This window comes from Mobula hypostoma, chromosome X2 (genome assembly GCF_963921235.1).
Source record: "Mobula hypostoma chromosome X2, sMobHyp1.1, whole genome shotgun sequence".
Taxonomy (NCBI): Eukaryota; Metazoa; Chordata; class Chondrichthyes; order Myliobatiformes; family Myliobatidae; genus Mobula; species Mobula hypostoma.
Window position 1 is genome coordinate 48131316 of NC_086129.1, and position 24276 is coordinate 48155591.

General features: G+C 44.8%; 1 protein-coding gene across 4 annotated transcripts in view; it reads left to right on the plus strand.

Annotated features, from left to right (window-relative positions):
* Positions 1 to 4941: 4941 nt before the first annotated feature.
* LOC134340753 (platelet-activating factor acetylhydrolase IB subunit alpha2-like) overlaps positions 4942 to 24276 on the plus strand; it is a 28980-nt gene continuing 9645 nt past the window's right edge. Inside the window, exons 1-7 of one of the 4 annotated variants that reach the window (XM_063038234.1) lie at positions 4971 to 5076; positions 6018 to 6155; positions 6539 to 6614; positions 10285 to 10365; positions 18887 to 19075; positions 20075 to 20164; positions 21655 to 21771. In XM_063038234.1, coding sequence (XP_062894304.1) covers positions 18995 to 19075; positions 20075 to 20164; positions 21655 to 21771 — 288 coding nt within the window. In that variant the 5' untranslated portion in view covers positions 4971 to 5076; positions 6018 to 6155; positions 6539 to 6614; positions 10285 to 10365; positions 18887 to 18994. Of the gene's footprint in view, positions 5077 to 6017; positions 6156 to 6538; positions 6615 to 10284; positions 10366 to 18886; positions 19076 to 20074; positions 20165 to 21654; positions 21772 to 24276 lie in introns of all 4 variants that reach the window. The other 3 variants (XM_063038233.1, XM_063038235.1, XM_063038232.1) reach the window with 3 other exon arrangements.

The following is a 24276-nucleotide window of genomic DNA, read 5'->3' on the forward strand; positions in this document are numbered from 1 at the left end:
TTATGTAATGAACTGGAGGCGATCAGGGAGCTTAAGGTAAAAGAACCCTTAGGAACTAGTGATCACGATATGATTGTGTTCAACTTGAAATTTGATAGGGAGAAAGTAAAGTCTGATGTGGCAGTATTTCAGTGGAGAAAGGGAAATTACAGTGGTATGAGAGAGGAGTTGGCCAAAGTAAATTGGAAGGAGTTGCTGGCGGGGATGTCAGGAAGGTGCAGGACATGGTGTGCATTTCTGGGAAAAATGAGGAAGGTGCAGAACATGTGTATTCCAAAAATGAAAAAATATTCAAATGGTAAAATAGTAGAGGTCAAAGCTATTGTAAAGGCAAAAGAAAGGCAAAGATTAGAGAGAAGATAGAGGATTAGGAAGTTTTTAAATACCTACAGAGAGCAACTAAAAAAATCATTAGGAGGGAAAAGATGAAATATGAAAGCAAGCTCGCAAATAACATCAAAGTGGATAGTAATAGTTTTTTCAAGTGTGTTAAAAATAAAAGAGAAATGAGAGTGGATATAGGACCACTAGAAAATGAGGCTGGAGAAATAGTAACAGGGGACAAGTAGATGGCTGATGAACTAAATGAGTATTTTGCATCAGTCTTCACTGTGGAAGACACTAGCAGTGTGCCAGATGTTGAAGGGTGTGAGGGAAGAGAAGTGGGTGCAGTTACTATTACAAGGGAGAAGGTGCTCAAAAAGCTGAAAGACCTAAAGGTACATAAGTCACCCAAACCAGATGAACTGCACCCTTGGGTTCTGAAAGAGGTAGCAATATAGATTGTGGTGGCATTAGTAATGATCTTTCAAAAATCATTGGACTCTGGCATGGTGCCAGAGGACTGGAAAATTGCAAATGTTACTCCACTCTTTAAGAAACGAGGGAGGCAGCAGAAAGGAAATTATAGACCAGTTAGTCTGACCTCAGTAGTTGGAAAGATGTTAAGAGTCAATTGTTAAGGATGAGGTGATGGAGTACTTGGTGACACAGGACAAGATAGAACAAAGTCAGCATGGTTTCCTTCAGGGAAAATCCTGCCTGATGAACCTGTTGGAATTATTTGAGATTACAAGTGGGATAGATATAGGGGATGCAGTGGATGTTGTACATTTGGACTTTTAGAAGGCCTTTGACAAGGTGCCACACGAGGCTGCTTACCAAGTTAAGAGCCCATGGTATTACAGGAAAGTTGCTAACATGGTTGACCATTGGCTGATTGGTAGGAGGCAGTGAGTGGAAATAAAAGGATCCTTGTCTGTTTGGCTGCCAGTGACTAGTGGTGTTCCGCAGGGGTCGGTGTTGGGACTACTTTTTATGCTGTATATAAATGATTTAGATGATGGAAACTTTGATGCAAACTTTGTTGCCAAGTTTGCAGATGATAAGAAGATTGGTGGAGGGGTAAGTAGTGTTGAGGAAACAGGTAGGATGCAGAAGGACATAGACAGATTAGGAGAATGGGCAAGAAAGTGGCAAATGAAATACAATGTTGGAAAATGCATGGTCATGCTCTTTGGTAGTAGAAATAAATGTGTGGGCTATTTTCTAAGTGGGGAGAAAATCCAGGAATCTGAGACGCAGAGGGACTTGGGAGTCCTTGTGCAGAACACCCTGAAGGTTAACCTGCAGGTTGAGTTGGTGGTGAGGAAGGCAAATGCCATGTTAGCATTCATTTCAAGAGGTCTAGAATACAAGAGCAGGGATGTGATGCTGAGGCTTTATAAGGCACCGGTGAGGACTCACCTTGAGTATTGTGAACAGTTTTGGGCCCGTCATCTTAGAAAAGATGTGCTGGCATTAGAGAGGGTCCAGAGGAGGTTCACAAGGATGATTCCAGGAATGAAAGGGTTATTGTACGAGGAACGTTTGATGGCTCTGGGTCTGTACTCGCTGGAATTCAGAAGGTTGAGGGGGGGATCTCATTGAAACCTTTTGAATGTTGAAAGGCCTAGATGTGGAAAGGATGTTTCCCATGGTGGAAGAGTTTAGGACAAGAGGGCATAACCTCTAGATAGAGGGGCGTCCATTTAAAACAGAGATGCAGAGAAATTTCTTCAGCTAGAGGGTGGTGAATTTGTGGAATTTGTTGCCATGTGTACATGTGGGGGCCAGGTTGTTGGGTGTATTTAAGGCAGAGATTGACAGGTTCTTGATTGGACATGGCATCAAAGGATACGGGGAGAAGGCCGAAGAATGGGGTTGAGGAGGAGGATAAAAGGGATCAGCCATGATAGAATGGCGGAGCAGACTCGATGGGCCAAATAGCCTTATTCTGCTCCCATATCTTATGGTCTCATAAAAACAAGGAGATAATGCTGACGCTTTATAAGACACTAGTCAGGCCACACTTGGAGTACTGTCAATAGTTTTGGGCCCCTTATCTCAGAAGGGATATGTTGTCATTGGAGAGAGGATGATATGGATGATTCCGGGAATGAAGGGGTTAACATATGAGGAGCGTTTGGCAGCTTTGGGCCTGTACTCACTGGAATTTGGAAGAATGCGTAGGCACTATTTTTAATATGAAATCCATTCAAAAATGCTTGAGTACAATGATGTGTGTTTTAAGCTTATTTATCTTCTACTGATAGGAGGGGGAGAAAAGAGAACTCATCTTTACAATCTGCTCCATGTCATAGTCCATGTATCTTATTGTCTACCAGCAATGCACTTTCTCTGTATCTGTAGTCATAGCACTATCATTTACATTCTGGTTGGGTGGGATCTTTGATTTTACTGGTTGCTTTACTGAGAAAGGAAGAAGTGTAGACAGAGTCCATGGAGGGGAGGGTGATGGACTGAGTTGTGCCCACAACTTTACAATTTCTTCTGGCCTTGGGCAGTTACCATACCAAGGCATTATACATCAAGCACTAGGGATTTGCGTATGGGACAGTGATGTTGCCTGGATTGGGGAGCATGCCTTATGAGAATCGGTTGAGTGAACTCAGCCTTTTCTCCTTGGAGCGATGGAGGATGAGAGGTGACCTGATAGAGGTGTATATGATGATGAGAGGCATTGATCGTGTGGATAGTCAGAAGCTTTTTCCCAGGGCTGAAATGTCTAGCACGAGAGGGCATAGTTTTAAGGTGCTTGGAAGTAGATACAGAGGAGATGTCAGAGGTAAGTTTTTTTTTTACACAGAGAGTGGTGAGTGCGTGGAATGGACTGCCGGCAGTGGTGGTGGAGGCGGAAATGATAGGGTCTTTTAAGAGACTCCTAGATGGATACATGGGGCTTGGAAAAATAGAGGGCTACGGGTAAGCCTAGGTAGTTCTAAAGTAAGGACATGTTTGGCACAGCTTTGTGGGCCAAAGGGGCTGTAATGTGCTCTTAGGTTTCTATGTTCAGTTGAACATGTAAAAGGGGCCCGAAATAACTCAGTGAATCTGCAGGTTTCAACTGCTCTGCCCTCCCAGTCAGACAGCTCTAATGCATCATTTACACTTCTGATCTCTTCCTGCAATGAGTCACAGAGCTGGCATTAATCAGAGTTCCATGACTCAATGCTAACAGAGACAAATAAAAAATTACATATATCATGAAACATTGTTCAAGAGTAAAGCTTGTAGTTTTGGCTTCCATTCCACACCAGCAACTGCGAACATAGAATGAAAATTTGTCAAGAGATCTTATCAGAGAATTTTAGGAGATGATTTGGCCCATCGGATGTAGGTTAACCCAATCAGAATCAGGTTTATTCTCACTGATTTATGTTGTGACCCACGCGGTCACAGGGAGAGCTTACAATGGGATTGTGATAGGTATTCTAACCCTCTTTAGTCAATATCTCTATTATCCTCAGTATATTTATGGTAGTAAATTGTCCACTTCCAGCCAATTCTGTTTCACAAGTTGAACTTCTCCAAGTACTGTAATCATTATTTCTGTCATGAGAGATTCTTCAGTTACATAGACATGGAGTTGTACACGAGTGAACATGTCCTTTGCCCCATACCGTCTACACCAACTGTTGCAGAATCAGAATCGGGTTTATTTATTTATCACCGGTATGTGACGTGAAATTTGTTATGCATCCATCTGTACTAATGCCAGTTACCCCCCACAATAGATGCACGGTCTTCAGTGTCTTGGAGATTCAGCTGCTTGATTAGATGTTTCTTAAATGTGTCTGTAGGGGGAAGAGAGAGCAAGAGTGAAGTGTGAGTGAGAGAGAGAGACAGAGAGAGTGAGAAAACAGACGGGGTGGGAAGAAAGAGAGGAAACAACAACTGTAATCCAGTTGGTCTGATATCAGTAGCAGTGAGAATGGTATGAAATGTAACAAGGCACCTGGAAGATAAGGGTCTCGGCCCGAAACGTCGACTGTACTTTTTTCCCCACAGACGCTGCCTGGCCTGCGGAGTTCCTCCAGCAATTTGTGTGTGTTGCTCGAATTTCCAGCATCTGCAGATTTTCTCGTGTTTGGTCACAATCGTCCGGTGCTGTACACATTGATCCTGCTCGGTACAATTCGTGTCATCTGCAAATTTACTAACCCACCTTTCCAAGTCACTTAGAAAATTGACAATGAGAGTCCTCATATCTCCTGCCAGCACTTCATCTTAAGAACGCTTCAGCTTTCACGAGGATGCAGCCTGCTCGCACCAGGAGACGCGCGCTTGCACCGCCAGAGGGCCGAGCAATCCGCGCATGTGCATAGGCCGCCACGCAAAAGATAGAAATAGAAAACTTTAAAATTAAGTCTGTATTTCCCCATCCTCTACAACATTTGCAATGCACTGAATGGATATAGCAAAATGAAACATGACCAGCAACAGGCGATCGCATACAAACTCTGTCTTCATTGAAAACAGATCCTTCTATGATTGACAGCCTATCCCATCAATCACACATCGGAGGTCCAGCAGTGAGGACAGGCGATAGGCCACGGGGGAAAAGGAGGAACAGCGGCCAATGAGAGACGCAGTGAAGGCGGGACTTTTGCCGGTTGATTGACGGGCTCGGGCGGAAGTCGGTGGAACGTTGCGTCGTCCTCTGGAGGCTGGGTCTGGCCGCGGGCTCAACGGGACCGGAGCAGCGGCTGTAGCCCCCGGCGGCTCGGCTCGCAGGTACCTCTTCCACCGCAAACCGAGCGATGCATACCCCTTCACCACTGCATACTCTCCAAACCTGGCCTGCTACTCCTTCTTATAACGCTGCTGTCCCTGGCCTGTGTTTGTAGGATGCACATTTTTGCAATGATGTTTCTCCGCAACCTTTCTGTCTTTACGCCTTTTGCTCTCAATGCGCCGCCTGTATCAGCAGCCCGTGCATCCACTGTTCGGGTGGGGAGTAGCTGGGGCTTTGGAGTCCAGCGGAAAACCCTTTTCGGAGGGGGCGGGTAAAATTGATGCCATGGAATATGCCTGCAGGTACAGGAGGCCCGAGAGGGAGCAGCCACCCCACATCCCATAGTCTCGTCAGGTTTCCTTTCGCAGAAGACTCGTTTTTAATTCGCAAAACCAATGGAAATATTTTGAGAAATTGGATGCTGTTCCGCTGGTGCGACGCTGTGGTTGGGCCGTGGGACCAGTGTTGGGCCAATCGAGAGAGAACTTCACTCCCAAATGTGCTGCCCCATATCTGGGAATACTTGATCCTGACAGTGTGGCATGAGAAAGTATTCAATACCTAGTACTAATCCGAACCCTCGTGGAATTGGTCTATTTGATTAATAAGCCAATTCCACGCAATAAAATAGTATAATACCTAATGCTAATCCTCACCTGCGATTGGTCTATTATTGTTCTGTGCTATAAATTATTATAATACTTAATGCTAACCTACTTTTTGAGGGGTTTTGATAAATAAAGTTAACTCTGGTTTCTTTAAGAAGTGCGTTATTGTGAATCCTACCTTGTATTGGGGGTAAATTCACTCACGTTCACCCAGAATCCTTACTGACCTACATTGGGTTCTGATTCTGCAGTGACTCAAGTTTAAAATGTTCATGCTTGCTTTCAAATCACATGCTTGACTCCCTAACTCTGACCCCACCTCGGCTATGCAGCGTTGACCCTCTGGAACCACAGGCCATTCGTTCAGCTGCTGGAACAGAAATAGAACCTGCTGAAATAAAAACTGGAAATGCTGGAAAGACACAACAGATCAGACCATGTCTCTGGAGAAAAAAAAAGTTATATTTTGGGTCAGTAATTCTACTGTTGTTGGTTTGCACTGTCAGCAATATATTGTAATCACACAGGATTCCCTAAAAATGAGGCTAATTAAAGACTGGTACTTTGTTGGAACGCAGGAAGAAACAGGAGCATCTAGAGAAAGGCCACATGGTCACGGGGAGAATGTACAAATTCCTTGCAGACAGCGGTGGGAATTGAACCTGGGAAGCTAGCGCTAACCAGAACACTACCATGCCACCCCGACCTTAATTCCCTCAAACCGTTAGGAAATCTAAAGACTGGATGATGATAATGGCCCTGAAAACTTGGTTTCTTGCAATTTATATTCTTTGCTGTGAAGATTAATTTCTAATAACCACTTTTTCCTATCTCAATACTATTATTTAAACAGTGACATCGGCAGGAAAACGTTGGTGGGTCCAAAAAGAACTGGAATAAGATCGACACAGATCGTCGTTGACACTTGGGTAATTGACTATCATTTCACACATAAGAACATAAGAAATGGGAGCAGGAGTCGGCCATCAAGCCTGCCCTGCCATTCAATAAGATCATGGCTGATTTGACCATGGACTCATCTCCACCTCACTGCCTTTTCCCCATAACCCTTAATTCCCCTACTATGCAAAAATCTATCCAACCTTGTTTTAAATATATTTACTGAGGTAGCCTCCATTACCTCATTGGGCAGAGAATTCCACAGATTCACCACTCTCTGGGAAAAGCAGTTCCTCCTCATCTCCGTCCTAAATCTACTCCCCTGAATCTTGAGGTACTCCCCCGAACCTTGAGGCTATGCCTCCTCGTTCTAGTCTTACTTACCAGTGGAAACAACTTTCCTGCCTCTATCTTATCTAACCCTTTCATAATTTTATATGTTTCTACAAGATCTCCTCTCATTCTCCTGAATTCCAGTGAGTACAGTCCCAGGCAACTCAATCTCTCCTCATAGTCTAATCCCCTCAACTCGAGTCAACCTGGTGAACCTCCTCTGCACTGCCTCTAAAGCCAGTATATCCTTCCTCAAGTAAGGAGACCAGAACTGCACACATTACTCCAGGTGTGGCCTCACCAGTACCCTGTACAGTTGCAGCATGACCTCCCTGCTCTTGAATTCAATCCCTCTAGCAATGAAGGCCAACATTCCATTTGCTCTCTTGATAGCCCATTGCACCTGCAAATCAACTTTTTTGCGATTCATGCACATTTCACCATTTAAATAATAATCTGCTCTTCTATTATTCCTTCCAAAGTGGACGATCTCACATTTACCAACATTGTACTCCATCTGCCAGACCTTTGCCCACTCACTTATCCTATCTATATCTCTCTGTAGACTCTGCGTATCCTCTGTACAATTTGCTTTTCCACTCAATTTAGTGTCATCAGCAAACTTAGATGCACTACACTTGGTCCCTGCCTCCAGATTGTTAATGTATATCGTGAACAGTTGCGAGCCCAGAACCGACCCCTGCAGCACACCACTCTCCACTGATTATGATATTTTACATTGAATGCTTAGAGATGATTGGCGCAATAAAGCAGTGGTTCGAGCTACCACCTGGCAGCTCCATTGATGCAGGTTCCCTGCCAACCGTCTCTGTGGAGTTTGCATGTTCTCCCTCTGACTGCCGGTTTTCCCCGGTGTCCTTGTTTCGTCCCACACCCCAAAGGTGTGCTGGTTGGTAGGTTGGCCAGTGTGAGTGGGTGGTTGGGAAATTAGGGTGGAACTGATAGATTGCAGGGGATTAAGTGAGGGGATCAAAGTTCAAAGCAAATTTATCACAGTGTGTATCTGCTACCATATACAACCTTGTGATTCATTTTCTGAAAGGTATTTTGTAGGGGGAGGAAATACAACAATTTATGAAAAACTATTAAGTAATGAGACAGACAAACAACCAACGTACAAAAGAAGACAAACTGCAAATAAAACATAATATTGGGAACAAGAGTCTGTAGGTCTTAGTTCAGAGTAATGGTGAGTGAAGTTAGCCACACTGTTTCAGGAGCCTGATGGTTGAGGGGTAATAACTGTTCCTGAACCTGGTGGTGTGGGACCTGGGGCTCCTTTACTGAGAAACTGCAAGGATAAAAAAAAACCATTATGGGAGTCATATACAAGCCTCCAAATAGTAGCCAAAATGTGGGGTTCAGATTCCAAAGGGAGCTGGAAAGCGCATGTAATAAAGGTAATGATACAATTGTATGGGGAACTTCAATATGCAAGGGAATTGGGAAAATCAGGTTCGTGTCGGATTGCAAGAAAGGGAATTTGTTGAATGCCTACGGGATGGCTTTTTAGAGCAGCTTGTGCTTGAGCCTACTTGGGGAAAGGCTATCTTAGATTGGGTATTGTTTAATAACCCAGATTTTATTCGGGAGTTTAATGCAAAGGAACTCTTAGGAGGCAGTGATCATAATATGTCCCACGGAAGAAGTTGTTTGCAAATGTCAGGGGTAGTCAACCGTGGCTGACAAGGGAAGTTAAGGACTGGATAAAAGCCAAGGAAAGGGCATATAAGGTAGCAAAAGTGACTGGAAAGTTGGATGATTAGGAGGTTTTAAAAGTTCAACAAAAAGGCAACTGAAGTAGCTATAAGGGAAAAGATGAAACATGAGGGCAGAGTAGTCAATAATTATATAGCAGGATGCTAAAAGTTTTCTCAGTTATAGAAAGAGTGAAATGGAGGTGAGAGTTGATATTGGACCACTGGAAAGTGATGTTGGTGAGGCAGTAATGGGGAACAAAGAAATGGCAGATGAACTTAATAAGTACTTTGTTTCAGTCTTCACTATGGAAGACACTAGCAGTGTGCCGGAGATCCATGAGTGTCAGGGAGCAGGAGTGAGTGCCATTGCTATTACAAAGGAAAATGTGCAAGGCAAACTGAAAGGTTTTAAGGTGGATAAGTCACCTGGACCAGATGGACTACATCCCAGAGTCCTGAGAGAGGTTGCTGAAGAGATAACGGATGCACTGGTCATGATCTTCAAGAATTGTTTGATTCTGATATGGTCCTGGAGGACTGGAAGACTATAAATGTCACTCCATTCTTTAAGAAAGGAAGGCAAAAGAAAGAAGATTATAGGCCACAAAGGAGAAAACCTGCAGATACTGGAAATCTAAGCAAAACGTACAAAATGCTGGAGGAACTCAGCAGGCCAGGCAGCATCTGTGGAAAAAAGTACAGTCGACGTTTCAGTCCTTTGGCAGGACTGGAGAAAAAAAGATGGAGTAGGTTTAAAAGGTGGGGGAGGGGAGAGAGAAACACAAGGTGATAAGTGAAACCTGAAGGGGGAAGGGGGAAGTAATGAGCTGGGAAGTTGATTGGTGAAGGAGATACAGGGCTGGAGAAGGGGGAGTCTGATAGGAGAGGACAGAAGGCCATGGGAGAAAGAAAAGGTGGGAAGGGAAGCACCAGAGGGAGACAATGGGCAGAAAGGAGATAAGGTGAGAAGGAAAAGGGGATGGGAAGTGGTGAAGGAGAGGGAGGAGTGGAGGGCATTACTGGAAGTTTGAGAAATCAATGTTCATGCCATCAATTATAGGCCAGTTAGCCTAACCTCGGTGGTTGGGAAAGTTTGGCCCCGGAGGAGTGCTGTTTGTCTGAATTTACAAACGTTTGTATGTGGTATGGTTGAATGACAGTTAAACTTGAACTTGATATCTTCAATAGGAATACAAGGCACCATTTCAAAGTTCCCCAAAATATGGTCCTCAGGGGTCAGTATTGGGACCGCTACTTTTCACATTGTTTGTCAATGATTTAGATAATGGAATTGATGGCTTTGTGGCAAAGTTTGTGGATGATATGAAGATAGGTGGAGGGGTAGGTAGTGCTGAGGAAGCAATGTGATTGCAGTAGGACTTAGACAAATTGGAAGAATGGGCAAAAAGTGGCAGATGGATTACAGTGCTGGGAAATGTATGATAATGCATTTTGGTAAAAGGAACAATAGTGCAGCATCGGTCGCGGGGAATGAACAGTCAGTGTTTCAGGCCAAGATCCTGGTCATTCATTGCCATAGAGGCTGCCTGACCTGCTGAGTTCCTCCAGCATTTTGTGTGTCTTGCTCTGCATTTCCAGCTTCTGTGGAATCTCTAGTGTCTCTGATGGTATGTGTTTCCTCCAGGTGTTCCGGTGCACTCCCGCGTTCCAAAGGTTACGGTTGGGTCTGTTCCTGACCTGAGCGCATTGTGCCCAAGAGCAGAAGGTAACTGTTCCAGCATTTTAACTTTAACTTGCTAGTGGTGCTTGAGGTAGAAGTGCTAATGTTGTTCAAGTGTCTGATGATGTTTAAGGCTTGGATTTCTCTCAGTGGTCAGAAAATGCAGCAGCCAAAATTCTTTGTGAGATGGCTGTGGAGATCTGGAGGGTTTTTACATATAAAGCGATTGTGTCAGGTCGTGAAGCGTTGGTGTTGAGGATAGTGATTTAAACTGCGAGTTGTAGATGATGGTGCCAAGTGAGAGCTGGGTTCCTATTATCTGCTGTTAAAATAATGGGGTAGTTGTCCCTTATGGTGCCTTTGTCAGGTTAATATTGAGCCCTGACCCAGGTCATATTTGAATCAATTTCTCTGATGACTTCTCGTGCTATTCACTTGTTAAATATTCAGTTCTGAAAACATGACAAATATTGTGGACATGGAGAGGAGTCTAGGACCAGAGCCAAATAGCCTCTGACAACCAAGTCCAGCTCCTGGCCTTCACGTGTAGCTTAGCTACGAAGCCCGGAGGAACTGTTTTTACTTACAGGAGAAGAGGCAAAGGCAGGTCACTGGCACCTTAAAACTAGTCGCTTCAGACAGGTGGAGCTTGTCAGCCATGGTGCTAGCTCATCTAGGAGAAGGAAAACTCTTGACCTTGCGGTAATACCCATTCACGTGGAAAGCTTTCGGGCATAAACCCTGATGAAAAATCTGGAGCTGGAGTCTCTAGAACGGTCCTGTGTTGAGATTAACACTGACTGGCATCTCCTGTGACGCTGTTGGTAGCAAACTGTATCGGTCTCTGCCACTCCTTTGGGTTCATCAGATATGTGGAGCTTGCTACCTGGGCCACAGCTTGCTCTCCATATCATTCTGCCCAGGTTGCGTATCTAGACAACTAGGACGCAATATCCATGGAGGACTCGCTGGGACCAGAGGGCACAACCTCAGAATGGAGCAGGAGCAGGCCATCTGGCCCATCGATCCTGCTCCACCATTCAATAAGAAATAGAGGGAAGTCCCTTTAGAATAGAGAAGAGGAGGAATTACTTCAGCCAGGGGGTGTTGAGTCTGTGGAGTTCATTGCCACAAAGAGTGGTGGAGACAAGTCAGTGGGTATATGTACAGTCGAGATTGATAGGTTCCAGATTGGTAAGGGGTCAAGGGTTATGGGGCAAAGGCAGAAGAATAAGGTTGGGAAGAGGACAGAAAGGGCATTGAGTGAATAGCTCAGTAGACGTGATGGGCTGAATGTCCTGCTTGGACTCCTATATCTTCTGAGCAAAGTCTAGTGAGATTGCCAGCACACTTGTGCACATGGTCAGACACCAATCCATCCCATCTGTGTAGTCAACCTCCTCATCCTGCTGAGGTGTTGGGTTACTGTAGCAAGCTGCAGTGAAAAGCATTTGTTTTGCCTGCCATCCAGACTGATCATTCCATGTAGAGGTACATCAAACCAGCAACAAACAAAAAGATACAGTGTCTAGTGTTACATTTACACAGAGAGTGCACTACAGGAAGGCACAGGCCCCAATAAGGTAGATTTGGAGATCAAGAGTTCACCTTTTAGTGTTTGAGAGGTCCATTCAAGAGTCTGATAACTGTGGGACGGAAGCTGTCCTTGTTCTTTCAGGCTTTTGTATCTTCTGCCCAATTGTGAAGAGGGTGGGGGTGTACAGGTCCTTGATTACGTTGGCCGTTTTCCTGAAGCAGTGGGAAATGTCATCAGACTTAGTAGAGGGGAGGTTGGGTTTTGTGATAGATTGGGCTGTGTTCACAGCTCAGCGATTCCTTGCGGCCTTGAACACTTGCCACGCCCAGCAATGATGCATCTGAATAGGATGCTTTCAATGATGCTTCAGTAAGATTTGGGCTTTGCTCCAGCTGTATCTATGGAGTGCAGTGTGTTCCCAGTGTACCTCAACCACACAGATGCTGACCCAGTAAAAGTCAATCGAGTACTCTGCCTCCTGTTAAGTTTCACACTGTATGGAGTACCCAGACTGACTGTGCCTCCCTTGAGTTATGAAAATATACAAAAACCTACAGTGCTATACAGGCCCTTCGGCCCACAGTGCTATACAGGCCCTTCGGCCCACAGTGCTGTGCCAAACATGTACTTACTTTAGAAATTACCTAGGGTTATCCATAACCCTCTATTTTTCTAAGCTCCATGTACCTATCCAAAAGTCTCTTAAAAGACCCCATTGTATCTGCCTCCACCACCGTCACTGGTAGCCCATTCCACGCACTCACCACTCTCTGCGTAAAAAAACTTACCTCTGACATCTCCTCTGTATCTACTCCCCAGCACCTTAAACCTGTGTCCTCTTATGGCAACCATTTCAGCCCTGGGAAAAAGCTTCTGTCTATCCACACGATCAATGCCTCTCATCATCTTATACACCTCTATCAGGTCACCTCTCATCCTCTGTCGCTCCAAGGAAAAAAGGCTGAGTTCACTCAACCTATTCTCATAAGGCATGCTCCCCAATCCAGGCAACATCCTTGTAAATCTCCTCTGCACCCTTTCTATGGTTTCCACATCCTTCCTGTAGTGAGGCGACCAGAACTGAGCACAGTACTCCAAGTGGGGTCTGACCAGGGTCCTATATAGCTGTAACATTACCTCCCTGCTCCTAAATTCAATCCCACGATTGATGAAGGCCAATACACCATATGCTTTCTTAACCACAGAGTCAACCTGTACAGCAGCTTTGAGTGCCCTATGGACTCAGACCCCAAGATCCCTCTGATCCTCCACACTGCCAAGTGTCTTACCATTAATACTATATTCTGCCATCTTATTTGACCTACCAAAATGAACCACTTCACACTTTTTTGGGTTGAACTCCATCTGCCATGCATGGGGTACCTTATCAAATGCCTTGCTGAAATCCATATACACTACATTTAGTGTATACTTGGGGGTATGGTATTGATGTGGATAGAGAATTGGTTGGCAGACAGGAAACAAAGAGTGGGAATAAACGGGACCTTTTCAGAATGGCAGGCGGTGACTAGTGGGGTACCGCAAGGCTCAGTGCTGGGACCCCAGTTGTTTACAATATATATTAATGACTTAGACGAGGGAATTAAATTCAGCATCTCCAAGTTTGCGGATGACACGAAGCTGGGCAGTAGTGTTAGCTGTGAAGAGGACGCTAAGGAGGATGCAGGGTGACTTGGATAGGTTAGGTGAGTGGGCAAATTCATGGCAGATGCAATTTAATGTGGATAAATGTGAGGTTATCCACTTTGGTGGCAAGAACAGGAAAACAGATTATTATCTGAATGGTGGCCAATTAGGAGAAGGAGACGTGCAACGAGATCTGGGTGTCATTATACACCAGTCATTGAAAGTGGGCATGCAGGTACAGCAGGCGGTGAAAAAGGCGAATGGTATGCTGGCATTCATAGCAAGAGGATTCGAGTACAGGAGCAGGGAGGTAGTACTGCAGTTGTATAAGTCCTTAGTGAGACCACATCTGGAGTATTGTGTGCAGTTTTGGTCCCCTAATCTGAGGAAAGACATTCTTGCCATAGAGGGAGTACAAAGAAGGTTCACCAGATTGATTCCTGGGATGGCAGGACTTTCATATGATGAAGGACTAGATCGACTAGGCTTATACTCTCTGGAATTTAGAAGATTGAGGGGGGATCTTATTGAAACGTATAAAATCCTGAAGGGATTGGACAGGCTAGATGCAGGAAGATTGTTCCCGATGTTGGGGAAGTCCAGAAAGAGGGGTCACAGTTTGAGGATAAAGGGGAAGCCTTTTAGGACCGAGATGAGGAAAAACTTCTTCACACAGAGAGTGGTGAATCTGTGGAATTCTCTGCCACAGGAAACAGTTGAGGCCAGTTCATTGGCTATATTTAAGAGGGAGTTAGATAAGGCCCTTGTGGCTAAAGGGATCGGGGGTATGGAGAGAAGGCAGGTACAGGGTTCTGAGTTGGATGATCAGCCATGATCGTACTGAATGGTGGTGCAGGCTCGAAGGGCCGAATGGCCTACTCCTGCACCTATTTTCTATGTCTCTATCTGCTGCTCTACCTTCATCAACGTGTTTAGTCACATCCTCTTTCTTAATGTTTAGATGCTCAAGCTTTTCAATCTGCTGTAAGTCATCCCTACAATCACCAAGATCCTTTTCCATAGTGAATACTGAAGCAAAGTATTCATTAAGTACATCTGCTATCTCCTCCGGTTCCATACACACTTTCCCACTGTCGCACTTGATGTGTCTGATTCTTTCATGTCTTACCCTCTTGGTCTTCAGATACTAGTAGAATAGCTTGGGGTTTTCTTTACTCCTGCTCGCCAAGGCCTTCTCATGGCCCCTTCTGGCTCTCTTAATTTCATTCCCAGACTCCTTCTTGCTAGCCTTATAATCTTCCAGATCTCTGTCATTACCTAGTATTTTGAACCTCGCATAAGCTTTTCTTCTTGATGAGGTTTTCAACAGCCTTTGTACACCACGGTCCCTGTACCCAACCATCCTTTCCCTGTCTCATTGGAACATACCTATGCAGAACGCCACGCAAATATCCCCTGAACGTTTGCCACATTTCAGCCATACATTTCTGCATCACTGTCTGGTATGGAGGGGCTACTGCACAGGACTGAAAGAAGCTGCAGAAGGTTGTAAATCTAGTCAGCTCAATCTTGGGTACTAGCCTACAAAGTACCCAGGACATCTTTAGGGAGCGGTGTCTCAGAAAGGCAGCACGTAATACATGCCCTTTTCTCACTGTTACCATCAGGCAGAAGGTACAGAAGCCTGAAGGCACACACTCAGCGATTCAGGAACAGCTTCTTCCCCTCTGCCACCCGATTCCTGAATGGACATTGAAGCTTTGGACACTACCTCACTTTTTTTTAATATACAGTATTTCTGTTTTTACACATTTTTTAATAATCTATTCAATATATGTAATTGATTTACTTGTTTATTTATTATTGTTTTATTTTATTTTTTTTCTCTCTGCTAGATTATCTATTGCATTGAACTGCTGCTGCTAAGTAAACAAATTTCACGTCACATGCCGCTGATGATAAATCTGATTCTGAGAACATCTGTTACCAATTTATGCTTTCAAGTTCCTGCCTGATTGCTTCATATTTCCCCTTACTCCAATTAAATGCTTTCCTAACTTGTTTGTTCCTATCCCTCTCCAATGCTATGGTAAAGTAGATAGAATTAAGACCATAAGATATAGGAGCTGAAGTAGGCCATTCGGCCCATTGAGTCTGCTCCACCATTCAGTCATGGGCTGATCCAATTCTTCCAGCCATCCTCACTCCCCTGCCTTCTCCCCATACCCTTTGATGCCCTGGCTAATCAAGAACCTATCTATCTCTGCCTTAAATGCACCCAGTGACTTGGCCTCCACAGCCGCTCGTGGCCAAATTCCGCAGATTTACCACCGTCTGAATAAAGTAATTTCTCTGCATCTCTGTTCTAAATGGATGTCCTTCAATCCTGAAGTCATGCTGTCTTGCCCTGGACTCCCCTACCATGGGAAATAACTTTGTCATATCTAATCTGTTCGGGTCTTTTAACATTCAGAATGTTTCTATGAGATCCCCCCTCTTTCTCCTGAACTCCAAGGAATACAGCCCAAGAGCTGCCAGACATTCCTCATACGGTAACCCTTTCATTCCTGGAATCATTCTCGTAAATCTTCTCTGAACCCTCTCCAATGTCAGTATATCCTTTCTAAAATAAGGAGCCCAAAACTGCACACAATACTCCAAGTGTGGTCTCACGGGTGCCTTATAGAGCCTCAACATCACATCCCTGCTCTCATATTCTATACCTCTAGAAATGAATGCCACTAGAAATTGTGATCACCATCTCCAAAATGCTCTCCCACTGAGAGATCTGACACCTTAACCAGGTTCATTTCCCAATACCAGATCAAGTACAACCTCTCCTTTAGTTGGCTTAATTACATATTGTGTCAGGAAACCTTCCTGAACACACCAAACAAACTCCACTCCATCTAAACCCCTTGCTCTAGGGAGATGCCAGTCGATATTTGGGAAATTAAAATCTCCCACCACGACAACCCTGTTATTATTATACCTTTCCAGAATCTGTCTTCCTATCTGTTCCTCGAATTCCCTGTTACTATTGGGTGGTCTATAAAAAACACACCCAGTAGAGTCATTGACTCCTTCCTGTTTCTAACTTTCATCCACAGAGACTCAGTAGACATCCCTCCATGGCTTCCTCCTTTTCTGCAGCCGTGACACCATCTCTGATCAACAGTGCCATGCCCCCACCTCTTTTGCCTCCCTCCCTGTCCTTTCTGAAACATCTAAAGCCTGGCTCTCTGAGTAACCATTCCTGCCCCTGAACCATCCAAGCCACAACATCATAGCTCCAAGTACTAATCCATGCTCTAAGCTCATCCACTTTGTTCATGATGCTTCTTGCATTACAATAGACACATCTCAAACCATCCGTCTGAGCATATCCCTTCTCTATCACCTGTCTGTCTTCCCTTTTGCACTGTCTCCAAGCCTTCTCAAAATGTGAGCCATCCGCCTCTTCCCCAGTCTCTTAAGTTCGGTTCCCCCCCCCCCAACCAGCAATTCTAGTTTAATCTCTCCCCAGATTAGCCTTAGCAAACCTCCCTGCCAGGATATTGGTCCCCCTCAGATTCCATCCTTTTTGTACAGGTCACTCCTGCCCCAAAAGAGGTCCCAATGATCCAGAAATCTGAATCCCTGCCCCCTGCTCCAATCCCTCAGCCACGCATTTATCCTCCACCTCACTCTATTCCTATACTCACTGTCACGTGGCACAGGCAGTAATCCTGAGATTACTACCTTTGAGGTCCTACTTCTCAACTTCCTTCCTAACTCCCTGTAGTCTGTTTTCAGGACCCCCTCCCTTTTCCTACCTATGTCGTTGGTACCAATATGTACCACGACCTCTGGCTATTCACCTTCCCACTTCAGAATATCATGGACACAATCAGAAACATCCCAGACCCTGGCACCAGGGAGGCAACTACCATCCGAGTGTCTTTCCTGCATCCACAGAATCGCCTGTCTGACCCCCTAACTATAGAGTCCCCTATCACTACTGCCATCCTCTTCCTTTCCCTACCCTTCTGAGCCACAGGGTCAGACTCTGTGCCAGAGGTGTAGCCACTGTTGCTTCCCCCAGGTAGGCCATCTCCCCCCAACAGTACTCAAACATAAGACAAAGGAGCAGAAATCAGCCATTCGGCCCATCATGTCTGCTCCGCCATTTTATCATGAGCTGATCCATTCTCCCATTTAGTCCCACTCCCCCGCCTTCTCACCATAACCTTTGATACCCTGGCTACTCAGATACCTATCAATCTCTGCCTTAAATACACCCAATGACTTGGCCTCCACTGCCGCCCGTGGCAACAAATTCCATAGGTTCACCACCCTCTAGCTAAAAAAATTTCTTCACAGGAGTACTTATTGTTAGGGGTACAGCCACAGGGGTGCTCTCTTGCATCTGACTCCTGCCCTTCCCTCTCCTGACTGACACCCACCTATCTGTCTCCTGAGGCCCTGGTTGTGACTACCTGCCTGTAGCTCCTCTCTATCACTTCCCCACTTGCCCTGACTAGACGAAGATCATCGAGCTGTATCTCCAGTTTCCTAACACGGTCCCTAAGGAGCTGCAGCTCAACGCACCTGACACAGATGTGGGAGGCTGGGAGTCTCCTGGACTTCCCACATCTGACACCCAGTACAGAACACCGGCTTCACAGACATACTTCCTGTTCCTATTCCTCACAGGTAACTTACCTGGCCTTGACCTGTTATTGCGGAAGCCCAGAGCCCTACCACTCTGTCTCAGATCTCTCCGTCGATGACCACTCTGCTGGGCAGTGTCTCCCTTTTATGTCTGAACCTTCCCTGCTATCTAACTCAGGACTGGTGCTCTGGTTATAGCCACTGATAGGCCACATACAATGGCCTAGCACTCTCAAATCTCCCTTTTTAAATAACTGCCACCAACCTGCAAGAAATCCCTCAGTGCATGAACTAACATAGGTCGTGGTAGGGCTGAGACAACTGTTTTTCTGTTTGGTTTAGCAGAGCTTTATCTCCTTCCTTTTACTTTTCTGCTGATTTGCTCCTCTCCCACCCCGTTAGACTATTGTGGCCTTTGGCTGAGGTTGACTACCAGTGATAGTTTCCCCAGCAGTGCAGTGTCTCATGCCATTAAATGGCAGAATAATATAATTGTTGGCTGCATACCAAACGCACACCAGAGAGACTTCTGGAGATGGCAATCTCCAGAGTAGACAGTCAACATTTTGGGTTGAGACCCTTCATCGGGATGGGAAAGGAAGGGGGAAGAAGCCAGATGCCCTCTTCCTTTCTAGTCATGATGAAGGATTCTCAGCCTGTTTACTCTTTTCCATAGATGCTGCCTGACCTGCTGAATTCCTCCAGCATTTTGTGTGTGATTTCTTTCTGAATCTCATTTTAATGTTTACATCTTGTCCTGTTTTTCAGGTTGTTTGTAACTGAGCAGCACAAATTCCACAGGGACTTTTGAGTGCTGGTTCCTCATCAGAGTTGCAACTAACAGCTTCGCTCCTGGTCTTTCTCACCAGGGAGACAATGAGTCAGGAGGAATTTAACTCAGCCGCTGTACCTCTTTGTGCGGAGGACGTGCAGGGAGATGGTCGTTGGAAATCATTGGTAAGGATGGCTACCCCCTTTCCATGGACAGGTGGGGCTTTGAACGGAGCTCAGTCTGTCCACCACGCACAAGTAATTCTTTGGAATACTTTGTCAGCTGCAGGAATGGAGTGGGGGTGGGCCATTCAGGCCTTGAAGCCCATTCTTCCATTCAATATGACCTTCTGCTGCTTCTTTGCCCTACTGGGTCCCTCACTTACTCAAACTTGCAGATTAAGGAGATCAGATCTTATCTATTGGCTGTGGTTCCCCATAACTCCTCTCATAAACTTGTGTTCTTCTCTGCCTTACAAGGTTGTGAGCCTCAGTCACTGAGTTCATTCAGACCAGAGATCGAAAACTTTCTGGATGTTAAAGGAATCAGGCAGAATAGGGAATGGAAAATGGATAGATCTGCAATAAGTAACACACACAAAATACTGGAGGATCTGAGCAGGTCTGGTAGCATCTGTGGAAATGAATAAACAGTTGATGTTTTGGGCCAAGACTGATGAGACCTGATGAAGGGTGTCTATCTGACATATAGACTATTTATTTCTCTCCATATATGCTTTCTGACCTGCTGAGTTCCTCCAGCACTTTGTGTGTGTGTGTCTCTCAAGATTTCCAGCATCTTCAGAATCACTTACATTTCAAGTTTATCATCATCTGACTGTACATATATACAAACAGATGAAACAATGTTCCTCTGGACCACAGTGCACCCACAATACATATATCACAGACAGCACAATAAATAAAATTACCATAAATATGTGAATAAAATATGATTCAAAATGCTTGCAGCATAGGTAAACAAATCAATCATGATTGTGTTGAGTGTCTGGACTGATGAGGGGACCAAGTGGTCGACTGCTGACATTATTTTCTTACAGCACCCTTGGCCTTGTGCAGCTGAGGACTTAGTGAATTAACCTCTCTTCTTTTTGGTGACTTGAAGATAATCGTAAAGCCTTTATGTTGGTGTTGCAATTTCAGTGAGTTTCTTTCCCGTTGCAGCACAGTCGGTTTGTCTTGGACTGCAAGGACAAGGAGCCAGATGTTCTGTTTGTGGGGGACTCCATGGTACAGCTGTTACAGCAATACGAGGTGTGTATCTCCACTCTGCCGTCCCGTCCCGAGAATGTGGTCTGAGAACTAAAAGTCCAAAGTGTAGTCTGACATCTGCACGAGTCCGTGTGTTCCCATCTGCCACTTCTCAGCCCAGTTCATTCAGGAGAACTTCTTCGGGCAGTATTTTAACAAATGCAGCAGACGGAACAGGGTTGCAGTTCAGGATTTGAGTTGAGGGAAAGATTTTTTTTGTGGCAGTTTTCATTGCTGTGCCATGATTGAACTTAATTATGTAAAAGTGCTCGATAAAGTAGCAGAAATTATACATTGGAGTAAGGGCAATTTTGCAGAACAGAAATGATTTAACAAAACAAAATGGAAATGGCTTCCTTGAGGCAGGAGAGGCAGTTATGGAAATTCAGGGGATTTGTGCTAAATGATCCCACTTGTGGTAAACATTGATATTTTCCTCTGAGTACAGGTACCTGGTATCACCTTCCTGCAGGAACATGCAGACTTTGGTTGGAGTGAGAAGAATTGAACTCTATTTTGCTTCAAATTAAATATTTCTTCTTGCTGTTTACCAAAGAATAATCTAGCAGAGGGTGTACATCTCAAATGAGTTTCCAGATTTGGGAACAGCTTCCTTCCAACTGTGATAAGACTGCTGAACGGATCCTGACCCGAATCTGGGCCGCACCCTCCAAATATCCGGACCTGCCGCTCGGTTTTTTTGCACTACCTTACTTTCCTTTTTCTATTTATGATAAATAATTTACATTTTTAATATTTACTATCGATTTGTACTCCAGGGAGCACGAAACGCAGAATCAAGTATCGCTGTGATGATTGTATGCTCTAGTTTCAATTGTTTGGTGACAATAAAGTATAAAGTAAAATGCAGCAGGTGCAGGAAGTCCAACATCAAAAAAGAAAATGCCTTTAGTTTCAGCATGTTAGGCAGTATCTTTGGAGATAGAAATAGCCGATATTTTGTGTATCTATTTGATATGAAAAGCGATTGACCTGCAAGTTGACTCTTTTGCTCTGTCCATGGATAGTGTCTGGCATGCTGAATATTTCTTTTTAGTGCAATATTTGTACTTTTATTCCACTATTCTTCATTCAGAGGGTAGTGCAAGTGTGAATCAAGGTACCAGCGGAAGTGGTGGATGCCATTTTGATTACAACAATTAAAAGAAGATCGAAAGATGGATGGGAGGGGCATGGTATGATCCAGGTGTTGGTCAGTGTGACTAGGCAGAAAAAGTTTGTCATGAACTAGATGGGCTGAAGAGCCTTTTTCTGTGCTTTAGTGCTTTATGACACTGTTTCCATTTCTAGTGCTATGGAGTAACTCCATTGAGCAAAGAGAACACAAGTTTAAGCACCTCTTTAGTGGTACATCCTGCTGGCTTTGTTTCAAATAAGTCAGACTTACTCAGCTCTTGTCTGACATGGCATGCATTTAAGTTGATCCACAAACCAGCAGATTGAACTGCTGTGCTCTCTGTCTGTTGCAATAGATCTGGAGGGAGCTGTTCTCACCACTTCATGCCCTCAACTTTGGCATTGGTGGAGATACCACAAGGCACGTTCTGTGGAGGTTGGAGAATGGGGAATTGGAAAACATTAAACCTAAGGTAAGGGGGAGAGAAATAATCCCAACCAGTTCAAACTCACCTGGAAGCTCATGGAATTATATTAAAGAGTTTAGCAACTTTTGAGCTTAATGACTGCTTGCAAAATGCTGCTGTGCAAACAACACACATCAAAAGTTGTTGGTGAACGCAGCAGGCCAGGCAGCATCTCTAGGAAGAGGTGCAGTCGACGTTTCAGACTAACGTCCTGACAAAGGGTCTCGGCCTGAAACGTCGACTGTACCTCTTCCTGGAGATGCTGCCTGGCCTGCTGCGTTCACCAGCAACTTTGATGTGTGTTGCTTGAATTTCCAGCATCTGCAGAATTCCTCGTGTTTGCTGCTATGCAAACATTAGTTTCTTATGCTAATCTCTGTGAAGTCAGAGGCACACATCACGGAAATAGGGCTTTTGGCTCTACTGGACCATGCTCAACAAGATTGCCACTGTTGACCTATGTATGGTCCATATCCCCATATCCTTCTAACCTGGTGACATGATACAGCATAGAAACAAGCCCTTTGGTCCAACTCCTCCGTGCTGACCAAGATCCCCATCTAAGGGAGTTGTGTTTGACCCATATCCATCTCAACCTTTTCTTTTTAAAGATTAGCTTTATTTGTCAAATGTACACCAAAACATACATTGTTTTGTGTCAACAACCAACACAGTCTGAGGATGTGCTGGGGGTAGCCCACAGGTGTTACCGTGCATCCAGTGCCAACATACATGCCCAAAACTTCCCAAACCTAACTGTACTTATTTTAGAATGTGGGAAGAAGCCGATGCGGTCACAGGGAGAATGTACAAACTCGTTACAGACAGCAGTGGGAATTGAACACAGAGCAGTGACTCTGCAAAGCATTAAGCTAACCACTGTTACCATACTGCCCGTTCCTATCAATGTACCAGTCCACTGTGGTTGATTCGTAACTGCTTCCTCAATTTGGAATGGACAGTAAATGCTAACATTACTTGTGAAGTCTGTATTCTGTATGTTCTGTGTTCTATTATTGGTTCCTTTTATACCACATTGATGTACTAAAGTACAGGATGATCTGTCTGCAGGTTATGCAGATAAAAGCTTTTCACTCTTGGTATGCATCAGTTTCAACATTTTAAGACGAATTTGGATAAGTACATGGATGGGAGGGGTTCGGAGGGCTATGGTCCAGGTGTGGGTCGATGGGACCAAGCAGATTAACCGTTTGGCATCGACTAGATGGGCCAAAGAGCCTGTTTCTGTTTTGTAGTTTTCTATGACTCTGTGACAATGACATACTAAGTACCAGATAGAATAGATTAGAAACATAGAAAACCTACAGCACAATACAGGCCCTTCGGCCCACAAAGTTGTGCTGAACATGTCCCTACCTTAGAAATTACAAGGCTTACCTATAGCCCTCTATTTTTCAAAGCTCCATGTACCTATCCAAAAGTCTCTTAAAAGACCCTATCATATCCGCCTCCACCACCATTGCTGGCAGCCCATTCCACGTACTCACCACTCTCTGCGTAAAAAAACTTACTCCTGACATCTCCTCTGTACCTACTCCCCAGCACCTTAAACCTGTGTCGTCTTGTGGCAACCATTTCAGCCCTGGGAAAAAGCCTCTGTCTATCCACACGATCAATGCCTCTCGTCATCTTATACACCTCTATCAGGTCACCTCTCATCCTCTGTCACTCCAAGGAGAAAAGGCTGAGTTCACTCAACCTATTCTCATAAGGCATGCTCCCCAATCCAGGCAACATCCTTGTAAATCTCCTCTGCACCCTTTCTATGGCTTCCACATCCTTCCTCCAGTGACGTGACCAGAACTGAGCACAGTACTCCCAAGTGTGGTCTGACCAGGGTCCTATATAACTGCAATATTACGATTGATGAAGGCCAATACACCGTATGCCTTCTTAATCACAGAGTCAACCTGCGCAGCTGCTTTGAGTGTCCTATGGACTTGAACCCCAAGATCCCTCTGATCCTCCACACTGCCAAGAGTCTGACCATTAATACTATATTCTGCCATCATATTTGACCTACCAAAATGAACCACCTCACACTTATCTGGGTTGAACTCCATCTGCCACTTCTCAGCCCAGTTTTGCATCCTATCAATGTCCCGCTGTAACCTCTGATAGCCCTCCACACTATCCACAACACCCCCAACCTTTGTGTCATCAGCAAACTTACTAACCCATCCTTCCACTTCCTCATCCAGGTCATTTATAAAAATCACAAAGAGTAGGGGTCCCAGAACAGATCCCTGAGGCACACCACTGGTCTCTGACCTCCATGCAGAATATGACCTGTCTACAACCACTCTTTGCCTTCTGTGGGCAAGCCAATTCTGAATCCACAAAGCAATGTCCCCTTGGATCCCATGCCTCCTTACTTTCTCAATAAGCCTTGCAGGGGGTACCTTATCAAATGCCTTGCTGAAATACACTACATCTATTGCTCTTCCTTCAGCAATATGTTTAGTCACATCCTCAAAAAATTCAATCAGG